Raw genomic sequence first — 13,299 nt, 5'->3', positions numbered from 1 at the left:
TTGCCCAGCTCCCATGGTTTTAAGTAGTCTTCCAAATTTTCCTGTTTTAGGTGGTTTTGCAGTGTTGAGCATCTGTAGTGTCCTTCCTCTCACCACCCCACCCTACGAATTACACCCTGCTGGCTGTGGTTAATAAAGAATTAAGCAGTGCCAGAACGTGATTCATAAAACAGTGTAATTCTTGCAAGCAAAAGCAATTCATTTGCTGCAAGTACTTGTGTAGAGTACAGATACTAAAGACATAAGATGGAAACTAACACAAACAAATTATTAGTAATGTGCCATGTTCTCTTTGAGAAAGTAGATAAAATGAGTAAACAGATCTAAAAAGCTTAAGAATCTGATCTTGAAACAGTGAGATCTGCCAGGATGTTTTTTGTTGGTAGAAGTAGTTGTATGTTTACATATTGATGAAAGCAGTTTCTATTCTACGAAGAAGTGTTATGGAAATACTTTTGACTTGTACAATGAACGTTTTTCTCTCGAGTATCTGATTGAGCAGCATTACTATGTTACTTTTGCAGCTGTGTTTTCTCAGCTGCATTTTTCTCCTTTTCTGAGAATTTATTCTGCAAGGCACTAGATAGGTACTATTGTCACCTGAAGCCTTCTGTTTATCTCCTCTATGTGTTCATCAGGAGCACTGTCACAGAAAGACCTCCTGTTACATTGTGATTTAAATGACTACAAGGAGAAACTAGTACTAGAGACATGGCAGGGAGGGGGAATATAATCTGTATGATATATTCAGCCTTTAATTTCTTTCCTTAAATGGACAAAAAGTAATAGTTGATGTTAGCAGTTGATGTTGACTTTTATTATTTTTTATTTAATTTTTCTTTTATTTACTGATGTGTACAAATATCAATTATGAAAACAGAAGTTAATGTCTTTTTTCTTGTGTGGTTTTTTGTTTTGTTTTGTTTTTTGTTTAAAAAAAAAAACAAAACACAACACCTGAAGAACGTAAGTTCAGTTACTGGAACTACTGTGATTATATGGAGTTCATTACGTTTCCAACATCTTAGCATCACTCTTGATCACTACACGTTTTTAGTCACCATAGCTGCACATTTAAAAGCTTTTATTCAAATGTGCTTCCTGATCTTTAAACAAACCCTGGTAACGCTATGGGCAGTGATAAAATTTGTAGTAGAGCACAATGAAATAAATGTAATCTAATCACCTGCTTCAAGAGGAGGATTTATTTAGTTGTTTTTTTTTTTTTTTCCTCTCTGAACATAGCTCTGTGTGTTCCTAATTATCAGGTGTCAGTCTTTGCTAGAGTAATAACATTATACGTGACTGTTGATCTGAAATGATCAAACAAATATAGTGGATTTACTATAGTCCTCTGAATAAAAATCATATAGTTATGCTTTTGAATCCCTAATAATTCAGGAAGTAAGTGACAAGTGATTCAGAATATTGCTATACTACACAGTGAAATACAAAACCAGTATTTCATTTAGGGTCCTAAACCAGACTAGCAACATTATGACAGCATTGTGATAGAGCTTAGTAAGCCCTGTCTCCAAGCAGAACCAATTTGCTCAGGCACAGCACCCACAGATGCAGTTATTGTGCCTGAATATCCAGGAGCAGTTAGGGATTCATTATGTCCCATGCTATTGTGCGGTGCAGACATGACCTCAGTGTCCTTTTATTAATACTGTGAACTCTACAGCTTTCCCCAACCTGGTGAAAGCAAATAGAATGGCAACGTTACAGCACCAAATGAACTTCCAGAACTCCCACCATCTCATTCCACTTTGAAATTAAACCAGTGACCCAGAGAGAGCATTACTTGTCTGTAATTGTCCTCTTTTTGCTGAAATAAAAAGAGTTCTACTAACAGAAATGCTTTTCCAACTTGTGTTTATTTATTTTAATCAAATCACACCCTGTATTTATGGGTAAATCAAAATTTCTTTAATCTTTGATTGCAATGACTGCTTCTAGACCTTGATCATTATTGTAGCTCCTCCTGAATGTCTTGTTTTTCTTCCAGCAGAAAAACTGCATCTATGTTGTGTCTGAATAAGATGGACCAGGGAAGTGACCTGAAGGCAGAGACTTGGTGCCTGACTCCACACACTATACTTGATCTCAGTAAGTACTAACAGTTTACCAATCTACTTCGATTTATTGATTAATTTACTTTGATTTTTTTTGAATTATTTATCAATTAGTTAAATTGAAACTGCAACTCAAACACCAAAATATTTTCAAGTAAAATTCTGATAAGGTGTTTCCATTAAAAAGAAAGTAATTTGCTTAGTAATATAAGATTATCTCATTCCTCATACTATAAAGCAGACTACAGGGCCAAGACCTTTACAAGAGCTGAAATTTCTGCTGTCAGTGTAGCTCCTGTCATCCACCAAATGAGAATGGAAAAGGCTAAGAAGTTGTCTTTTATATTTAAGGCATCTGGCAAGATAAGAACTATGTCAAAGAATCCCTGAAGACTAGGAAAAGCTCCTTCCCAAGATGCAGCCCACACTGAGTCAGAGATGGGCCTCACAATGAATCTGTAGAACAATCTATGCACTAGGAAGCCAGACAAATACCATAACTAGATATGAGCATTTAGGGTCTCACCACCGATTCAACGGTAGCATAAGTCCTTGAATGATATCTATTAATCTTTTGTAATGAAGAGACTGAGGCTGAATGAAGGTTTTTGTCTGAAAAGAGAAAGGAAGAAGAAAAATCTCATTGAGGAAGACATCATTTGAGTTACCTTCAGATCCTCTGCAAGAGGCTAATGTGTAATACAGACAAGCTGTACCTTTGAACCATGTGTTACAAAGTCCCTCCAGCTCATGAAGTCTACAAATCTGCATGCAGAAGATGCCTTTACCTGTTTTGCTAACTGTATCTCCAGTCTGCTAATCACATCTTCCTTTCTTTGCACTGTACCCATGAGCTCTTGATATTTCCTGTACAGAGTGCTGTTTGATTCACTAGTCTTCATGTTGGCTAGTTTTATCTCCTCTCCCATAACTCTGACCTGTAAGGGCAATCAAAGGGAGAACAAAAAAACAAAACAAACAAACAAACAAAAGGCAAATGAAGGAGCTGCTTGTTTAGTGGTAAGACCCTTACTCACAGAATATTTATTATTTCATGTTTTTGTAGTCATATTAGGAAGAAAAAAACCTTAAATACTGTTTACGATAAGGATATTGTCCATTTGTTTGCATTGCAGAAGGTGTAACAGATGCAAACTGAAAAATGAACACAAACACACTGTGAATTGTTACATACTTACATGTTATCGGTCAGAGAGATGCAGGCACTACAGTCCATGCAGATATTTAAGCAAGGTACACATTTTTCTCCTTTGCATTATTATGGCCAGCTTTTTAACCCCATTCAGCACCAAAGTATACACCAGAACAACTTCTCTCTATAATCTCCAGCTTAAGATACTGTTTTGGTAACTTCTGGCAATTTGGTAAGTGTATTTTTATAGATGTGCCTACTCTTGAGCTCCTGTGAGTGCCAACATTTGGTGATTCTCCTGCTAAGATAAACAATGTAGTGCTCCCTCACGACTGACAGGTTTCAATGCTTTACAATTCAGCTGCTGCTGGAGCCTTCTAAATTTTTAATTGATTTTGTAAACTTCACTTTCTTCAAAATCAATCTCTCTCAATATCCCAGTCTTTTTTTTTATCACTACTTCATCGTAATGTATGAATTATAAGTCTTTCAGTCTTAAAGTGGATTTCTGCCAGCTTAATTCAAATGTTAAATGCAGTATTTAACAACAAGATGATGTCTGACTCCAGCGCATCCCAGACAGACTGAATCTGCAAAATAACCAGTTCCAAGTACTGTTAATTTGCCCTGAGTTTGGAACCAGGAAGGCAGAAGATGGGCACTTCATAGGGCCTGTGCTAGTGAGTTACTCATGCTCTGTTGAACAGACTGCATGTCATAGTGGCAGCTGCGTTTTGTTCTTCTGTCTCTCTACGTTAAGCAGAGAAGCACAATGCCTCTTCCTCATTCTGAGTAAGAAAGGTAGGCACTCAATATCTGAACCAGAAAACTAAGCCTGCTGAGTCAGATGTGTTTTCATTAGAGTTTAGGCTGATTATAGTTTAAAAAAAAAAAAAAAGATGGCTCCTTCTTTCTGTATGATGCCCAAATGTTGACTCTGTGCTAAAGGCACAGAGTGGGGACTGCAAGTATGTGATTTCTTTAATTGAGGTTGGCAGCTTCAGGGAGCCCATTGAATTAACAAATCCAATCCCTCAGAATCCTGAAGTGAAAGAAAACAAGGGATTTTACACTTGATGAAGAGCCCGCTCATTTGTAAGCTGCTTCTCATTCATTAGAAATACATTTGTTAGCTGAAAGGAATGGCCCTACTCCTTATTCTGTTGTATCTTCTGGCTGCTAGGCAGCAGCAAGGAATGTCTCTAGCAACATTTCTCTATGTGGGGCCAAAGGTGCTAGAAAGGCAGACTATATATCTTTGAAGGTTGCTGGTCTTTGGGACCTCCCCTATACAAAGCTACAGAACCTTCATTTACATTAGGGTACCCCTTCTACTCCTTCCCAGTCAAGTACTGTTTTGCTCGTTCTCTGATCTGGATTTGACTTTCCCTACATCTGCTTCGTGGTGTCATTGCATCTTCCTATATCATGGACACTATTCCTGATGCAGTAACAGTCAACATTACCTTTGTTCATCTGTTTTTGTGTGAACTTACTGATATTACTCTCATGAACAATTATTGTTCTTGGTTGACAATTGCTGATCTAGAATAGAGGCCAACAGCATGCAGTTAGTATCCTTCCTAAACTTAAGTGGGTCAGAATAAAGAAATCTCACCATTAATACAAAACTGATGGAGGTTTGCAAAACTATGTTTTACAGATGGAAGTTCCTAATTCTGAGGTGGTGTTTCCCAGTGCTTATACCAGTCTATTCAGTCCTTCACTGCCAAAATGCTTGACAGCCATTCCCAACCATCTTGGACGGTTCTTAGTTCTATGCTTTAATCACTGTCTCTATGCTCAGTTCTGCAGTTTTTGACCACCTGGAGGGAGCTGGTTCACTTCAAAGCCTCCCTTTAGCTGTTGCATGCAGTGATGCAGGAGCCCAAGTTATCTCGCCCTTCCTGGCTTGTGTTACAATACAATTGTGTTTTACAGTGCAGACTGTATAATAGTAAGCTTCCTAAAGTTATATTATCCTTTGTCCACAAGCTGAAGCCTTTCTGTCTCCTTAGCCATTATTCAAGGAACATAGAAGTACTAGCTTAGAAAACACACCTAATTTTCCAATGGCTATAGTACAGTGCATCATATCTTGCTCTTACTGCTTTTCTCTGTCTCATTCAGTGCATTTACTGATGAGAAGAAAGACTAAAACAACTGATTGGTTTTGCAGAGATGCTATATGGTTCTTCTGCAGAACTTTTCTACTTCTAGACATTTTTCTACCAGTACTGTTGATATATTTGTTATCTGAGGACTTGCCAGACAGCTTTATCTCTGCAGTTTAATCCTGAGGTACTACATCCCCTAGCTTTTCCTAAAATAAGCGTGCCTGTCATAAGTGAGGAGGTAAAGGCTGTAAAGTAGAGTGACATATATAAAGAACTGGTTTTCACTTAATCTGGACACGTTTAGGAAGCTGTTCATAGTTCAGACTCAAAGACCAGGAAATATGACCTGAATATCCATTTAGTGTGGTAAATCAGTGTTCCCTAGTATAGCACAGTGCTGATGAGGTGCTATCTGTATGCTAAACTAGAGGGAGTTTAGAGCAAATTCCTAGTTAGCTTGCACCAGAGCAACGTAAGAGAACATCTTACCTGTTTCTCTGCATCCTCAGCTCTTTGCTCTGCTTCTATCACTCTCTGTTCCAATTCTTGCATCTTCAGAGCCAGCAAAGAAGTAAGGAAAAGGGGGGAAAAAAGAAATAATCATCACCTGGAGACTCATTTGTTAGAATTTAAACCTTCCATTCCTTAGGTAGGTCACAGATTTTTGGCATCTCTTGGGTTAACTGGTCAACTCTGACCGCGGGAAAAAAGCCTTTGACCTTTCCCAATCATCTGCCCCAGTCTGAATTTACTGGAACTGTTTCCTCATTAGTGAGCTTCATCATTCATTACACGGGTCAAGAAAATAGTCCCAAATTCTTGACCTCATCTCTACAATTTACGTGCCATAGGCTGTTCCTGCAAGAAGCCTGCCTACAGTTCACAGTTTTTTCCTGTTTTCATTTCATCTCAAATTTATGATGGTGAAGAAAATAATCACACCTTGGAAGTCTCATAGCAGGTTCTCTATTATGTCCCTTTATAATCAATGAATATTTTGGTTTAGCTTCAGAAGCATCCTAGACTTGTATCTGATAAGATTATGAATGTTTTTAGTTTTCATTTTAAAGAACTTTGCAAACTAATAGTATTTAATCTGAGCATTGCTTCTACTGAAACATGATCCTACAGGTAAACAAATAGCTTCATTACTTGTGAAATACAGATGCACTCAGTGTTATTATAACAACTTAACAGTACAGCTTTCTCCCCCACGCATCTGTCTTCACGTGTTTATTTTTAAATAGCAGCAGGATTTCATCTGATGTTTGCAAGGTCATCTTCCATCCTCTCCCATATTTGATGGGTCTCAGATTTTAGTCCAGCAATATCAATGTCACTAAGTTTCAGCCACTGAGCTACACTGAATTTTCAGCATTTACTAGTGTTTTACTCATGAAAGAATGAGAAAGAAATAGCTTCAGTAAATTAAAAGAATCATGCCTCAAGCAGGGAACTTGACTACAAGGGAAACTGAACTTCTCTTTGGTACATTTTATGACCCTGGATAGAAGTCAAGTTGGACACTATTAGAATAAGATCAATGCTTTTGGAAAGGGAACTTAATTCATCTTGAGTTGATTACCCTGAAGGCAGATGTCAGTATTCCTAAGTTTTCATTTCCCATTCTTTAGATGGCAACAAGACTCTTCTTCATATGTTGATCAAAAGAGCAAAGTGATACTGAAAAACTTATCAGAATTATATGCACAGAGATACATCAGTGATCACGTAACTAAAAAAAGCCATGGCAAAGAAATGCACACCATGGAAGTTAGAAAGTGCCGCATGTAGCATGATACCTATCTGATTATTATTATTTTTTTTTCTCAGTATAGCTGTCAAGGACAGCACAGTTAATGGAGCTTAATCCCCAAATCATTGATAATCTCCACATCATTGAGGACACTTCCTTGGCAGAGGAGAAGAGAGATGCTACAAAAGATTACCCAGACAGCCAAAGTCATAGAAAAAGACAGAGTATTTGAGAAACTTGGTAGAGACTGAGTTCTAGGCAATTAACATTGCAGCAGTTGTCTGGGCACAAGCCTTTGTCCATTAGGAGCAGTGGTCTCCCAAGGCATTTTTCTGTCAGTCTTGGAATAGCAGTCACCATAGACAGGTAATAGCAAATGTGCCAGTGAAAGACATATGCAAACTGGAAACATAATACACTTTAGAAAGTGAAGGCTGTTTCTAACAGTAGCTTTTAAGTCAGTTTATACTAGTTTTCTCATAAACTGATGGGAGCTACGTTCTCAGCACAATTCAGATGAATCTGTAGACTTTCTCAAAGGCTATTCTCATACATGAACAACTGGATTCTTCACAATGGGAGATTTCCATGAAAGACTAAAGTTATTTTAAAAAGGCAGCATTGTTCTGGCAGAAAGAGAAATACTTTATTGTCCCAGCCTCAAGACAGTTTGTTTTTTATTAGTAGTTGTCCTGGTTCTTGATCAGGATAAAAAGAATTAAGTATGTTGGGACCATTCCTGATCACTAAAGGGTTATGAAACTTCTTGTGCAATCAAGATGATCTGGCTAAGTTCCAGGCAAATCAATTACATCCTGTCACCCTAATCCCCTCTGTAACCTTAAATGAACTTGCACTTTTCTTAACTTCCTCTACTACGTTGTTGGGTTGCCCTACTATGAACTGTTAAGTAACCACTGCTTTTCTTTGTAGACACAAAATGATTACTTCACCCATCCCTGGTGTCAACTATCTCCCTGGAGAACATTAAATTTTAGTACATCCTTGCTTGTAAGGCTCTTTCAAATCCCTCAATGAACTAATAGTAATACTTGTTATTTACATGGGTCCTTTCATTCAAAATGCTTTATAATTTGACAAATGCTACTCAGTAACTTGACCCAGTTCACATACAAAAAAATTAGTGGCAAACCAAATCCAAGTAACTCTTTTCCTAAACATTAGCTTGTATGAAGAGAGAAACAGGCCCACTTGTACAGCCCTCATTGCATGAGACAAAAGAGGCTTTTTTAAGTGTTCATTTTTATTGAATTAGTACAGAAACTGGTAAAAGCTAGCCAGATGGCCCTTCTAAAAGCTGCAAAACATCCTTCTATTTGCCATTCAGATAGGCTTTCCCTCTCCTGGCTGCTCAGAACATGCAAAATAAAACTAAGTAGAAAAAAGTTCATGCGTGTTTCAGCCTCAATTTCCTCTTGTTCTCTTCAAGAGCTCACTTGTAACCAGGTCATTGTGCTGCCAAGACAACAGCTTGCAGTGTCACTCACCAGCAGAGGAGCCAGAATGGAAATAACTGGCTGATTCCCTAGACGTTGGGCCCCTGCTGATGGCTGCACCAAGTCGGCATCCAGGGCTATTGCATGCTAGGGGAGTGCAGGAGGACAGCAGAGAGCTGCCTGGGGCACTGTGTTGAGGCACCTTGACAGCTGACCTGCAGCCAGGCGTGAGCCAACCCAAGCGGTGCTGCTGGAAAGCTGAGCCCAGGTTACTGACGTGGCAGCTCACGCCATGTGAACTCCGGTGCTGGCAGTGAAACTGCTGGGTTTTAAATTCTTCTTGTTCTGAACAATGATCTAGATTATTTTGTCTAAGCAGATTTTAAGAATCTGAAGGATTTAAAATGTTAGCATGCATTGTACTGCGAGTGATTTTTTTTAATTTAATTTTTTGAGTTAAAATAGTAAAATATGCCTTTAAGTCCAAAAATTACTTAAAGAATGATTTAAAGTTGGGAATCAGGTTTCCAAGCCTTCAATCAGTAGCTTTCCTTACAAAGCCATGTTTGATTTCAAGAAAAAAAAATATATATATCCCATTGCTAGAAACCATATTAGGGGTTCTCAGGGGCACCTGAGACCACGAGTTGGCCTCACAGTTTCAAATGGTGTCCATTTCTTGAGATTCTCTACCTTCCCTCAAAACTCATAAGAAATGCAGTACAATTTCAAAAATGTCTATATTTCTTCATTCTCACAGATGGACCCAATTATAAACAGAATCGCAGTTGCTATAGAATATGATAAAAATCCCTGGAATTGGCATTATAAGGCATAATACATGCATCTTTTTTGGTTCTGCATAACTGCCTATCTGAGTAGAAGGATGCAGTGTGGACAGGAGCCTTGACATACTATGGGGCCTGTACGGAAGAGAAAGAAATCTCTGAGGAAGTAATTGCAGAACAGTTGGGAATTTGAGACACAGAGATTTGCCAACAACTATGTTCAGTGGGAACATCATGTACTTGAACACCTGCTCTAGGTTCTTGAGTCTACCTGTGTCAGGAGAGGACACGAGCTAACCCATGTTCCCTGGTGCTCTCCCCTTCCTGTATGACATTCAGAGTAGGGAATTGCAAGCCTGCTAGCTTTTTGACCCTCCAAGTGAACCTACCAGGGTGCTGTACAGGTAGTTACAGAGTAACCTGATCACTGAACCAAGTAGATCCTTAATTTTAACAGAGAGAATGTCGCTTTGACCAAATGGATGGATTAATTGTCATAGGGCCCCTTCCTTGAGCAGCCCCACATCACTGATTACAATTTTGTTCTCTGCTGTGGCTCACAGACATCCCTAAACAGACAGTCTGAGAGGTGCCCGGCAACTCTGCTCTCCAAAATATTGATAGATAGGTTTCTCTGTGTTCTACGTTCGCACACTGCTACTTCTCCTGCATTATGGAGTCTGTGGAGTGCTGCATATCACAGCACAGTTACCAGACCTGCACCACATCCATACGTGATTCTTACACTCTTTTGTCTAAATCAACTTTATAGCTACTTTTAACATTCTCAAAGGCAAACAGTATCTAAGGTCTACCTCCAAATCTACCTTCAAAAGATGACCAGGGTGCTAGAATTGCAGCATTTCTTAAAACAACACGAGAGGTGGAATCACTGTCTCACATGAAGTATAAAGCATTAGCGGAAATGTAATTAGACTGAAAGCAACAATAAAAATCACTCCCCTCTGAAGTAATTGTCATTTAAAAACATGAAAAACAAAAACAAACCAGGCAGGCTTAAATACGCAGAAGTTACGTAACCCAAAATGGAGCAAAAGTGAATTAGAACACATCTATCATCAGGTATAGCTTAAAAGCATTCAGAGTAAACTGCACTCAGTCACAAAGATTTCAACTTTATTAGCAAAGCATGACTGAAATGAATTGTACTCACTTTAACACCAGTGATTGAATGGCTGAATAATCTTTAACTGGGCTGAAATATTGTAAGTCACATTTTGAAACAAGGAACTCCACAGCAAATTACAAACTTGGATAATGTGCAAATTAGAGCTTAATGAAAAAGCTTGAATTCAAATTGAAATGTAAACTATACTGAGATAAAGAAAATATACACCATGGTGAAAACAAACAATCAGACAAAAACAAAACAAATAAAACAAAATCCCCACCAAAAATACCTATGTCAAAATTTCTAATCTTTGCTAGTCCTCTCCCCTAAGATTGCAGGCAAGTTCACATAAAGCACTTCAAAGAGTTTGGTAGGAGTTGCCTCAAAATGAGATATTTTGCAAGTTTCTAACATTGTGATCTTGAAAAGCATCTCAGTTCTAATCTTCAGCATCTCCATAATGTTTTGACTGGTTATGCAATATTATTCTAACATTCTGGCAATACATGTACCACTGTCCAGTCTTACAGTATAATTTCTCATCTTACAAGATTTCTATTGCCAAACCCACTACTATAATTAGAAGAATCCACCTTTGCTCTGTAGCTGCCTCACACATTAGAGGTCCAGAATCTTGCTACTATGGTGTTTTCCAGTAGTCAGAATATCCGGTGATTTTCCAACGAACAAGTCCAACTACTTATTTTCACTAACACTATTTTATTCCACTACAGTAACATCTCTGTACCTCAAGAGAGAAGAAAAGTAAAATGACTTAGTGTAAATTAGAAAGAGATCCCTACTGTAGGTAGGACTTTGCTTGATGGTTCAGTATTTAGAGAATTTTTGCTTTCCTGCTATAATTCAGAATGAAGAAGAAGTCACCACTCTCACCTTCTCAGCTAACAGCTCTCGGATCTTGCTTGCCTGCAAGCGGAATTTGAAGAGCTGGGACTCCAACGCAAGGCATCGCTTTTGCCAGTCCATACAGCTGCCATTCTCCTCTGTGAGTTCAGCCATTGTGAAGTTATTTGTCCACCTGGAATACCTTCTGTGGTGCTCTAAAAATCCTAGAGAAAAGAAGGGAAAAAACCCAAAGATTTAAACTGGCAAACTTTTCATTCCTTAGGCTAGTCTTCCTCAGTTTAGTCAATAGGACTGGGAACAAAGGTGATTTCTTCCACAAGCAGACTATGAAGTGGTGCTATCCCAAGTTATAGATGTGCCCCCTGCCACAAGTTTCTCTTTTTAATGCTGTCATGGATAAACTGATCATACGACAGTACACCAACTTGCACTGACTTTGCTAATGGTCAGGATGTGGGTAATTATGTGAACTCAGGAGAACTTGCCCTCATCACCTTCTCAGTGGGGAGAGAATGATGGTTTCTAGCTGATGAGCAGGGATGAATTCCAGGGAGCAGTGATATCTTCCACAGATACAGCTGCATTTGGAAGAGGGTGGAAATCTAGAAAATGAAAGAGCAGCACAGCTGCATGCAGCTACAGATATTACAGATGAACATACTGAAGCATTTAATCATACAAAAGACAGTCATTAATGGGTAACAGATAAATATTCAAATAAACTTTTACCTTTAGACTGAGTAAATAATTTACTAGTGCATCGTACTGTAAATTTCACAGCCATTTTGCCATCCTTACAGCCCTGCTCAGCCTTTTCCTATGGACTAAAAGTGTTTTTCCTCCCACCTTCTTTGTACCAGTATGGTTGCAAATTCTCAAGTCAATAAAACTTTTAAAATATAACTCACTCATTACCAATTTGAGACACCAGTGTCTTACATCATGTAGACTGTTAAGAGAATGTGACATATGAAGAAACACTGTCCACAAATTGCATCCAATTCTTAGTTAACCTCAAGAATTCCTCTTCCCTTCTGAAGAGACAGTGAGGTGTCCTATCAGTTCTAAGTCTCAGAATGACTTTTCAAGTCCTTCTCTCTGGAAAATGTAAGGCAGTGCACATACTGCTCAGCACTGACAGCAGAGCTGGACACAAGGCCTAAGGAGGAGCTAGAGATTCTCTGTGCTTTGTAAGATCTATGCTCGCCTTGCCAGCCAGCTGGCATCCAGGTTTTGTCATATCATAAAATAAACCTTTCTAGCCTTGAACAGCCCCAAGTCTGGGCAGGACTCCTCTCCACCATTTTGGCATGTTTGAGGTTGCTGCAATAGGACCTGCCTACAGAGAGGGATAAACAAAAAATCAAAAGAAACAAAGTTACACAACATGAAACCCTGAAAGCTTGTACATTTTCTCATTGAAGACTCAGGTTAAAAATACAAACCTTTACAACACAATCATGCCTCTCATGTTATTGAGCACTGCAGAGAGTAGAAGAGAAAGCCTTGAACATTGGAAGCACTAGACACAGTTACTCAAGATGCATTCAACTCGGATTATTCTTCTGTACACATCACGTTCCTGTTTTACTCTCCAGGTACACATTTAATGCTGAATTCCAGAAATAAGAGATGGAAAGAACCTACTGGGTTGAATGAGGGCAAATCTTTTGAAGTTAACCACGGTCAAAAAACAGGTCCTATGTTTACAGCCCTTTCATATTATTTTCCATTAAATACATTTCTAGTACTTTTTTTTTTTTTTTTTTTTTTTGGCAGCAGAAAAATCTGAAAACTATGAATATGCAGAAAGTGAACTCTCATTAGAAACCTGGTGTATTCCATGCTTTCAGTCAGACTGTGAAATAATATCAGAAGACCTTATCCAACAAAAAGACCTAGGAAGCAAAAAGCTTCTACAAGTCCTTATTAACACTTGCTGACTAAAACA

The 13,299-nt window shown here is 38.5% G+C and overlaps 1 protein-coding gene across 1 annotated transcript in view; it reads right to left on the bottom strand.

Annotated features, from left to right (window-relative positions):
- Positions 1-11,563, bottom strand: part of PLEKHH1 (pleckstrin homology, MyTH4 and FERM domain containing H1) — a 45,263-nt gene extending 33,700 nt beyond the window's left edge. The window contains exons 1-3 of the mRNA XM_031553575.1: positions 11,376-11,563; positions 5,838-5,900; positions 2,867-3,016 (exon numbers count right to left, since the gene is read on the bottom strand). Of these exons, the coding sequence (XP_031409435.1) occupies positions 2,867-3,016; positions 5,838-5,900; positions 11,376-11,501 (339 nt within the window). The 5' untranslated portion in view covers positions 11,502-11,563. The remainder of the gene's footprint in view (positions 1-2,866; positions 3,017-5,837; positions 5,901-11,375) is intronic.
- Positions 11,564-13,299: the final 1,736 nt, after the last annotated feature.

Source organism: Meleagris gallopavo, chromosome 5 (genome assembly GCF_000146605.3).
Source record: "Meleagris gallopavo isolate NT-WF06-2002-E0010 breed Aviagen turkey brand Nicholas breeding stock chromosome 5, Turkey_5.1, whole genome shotgun sequence".
NCBI classification, from domain to species: domain Eukaryota; kingdom Metazoa; phylum Chordata; class Aves; order Galliformes; family Phasianidae; genus Meleagris; species Meleagris gallopavo.
This window is presented reverse-complemented; position numbering and strand designations above follow the sequence as displayed.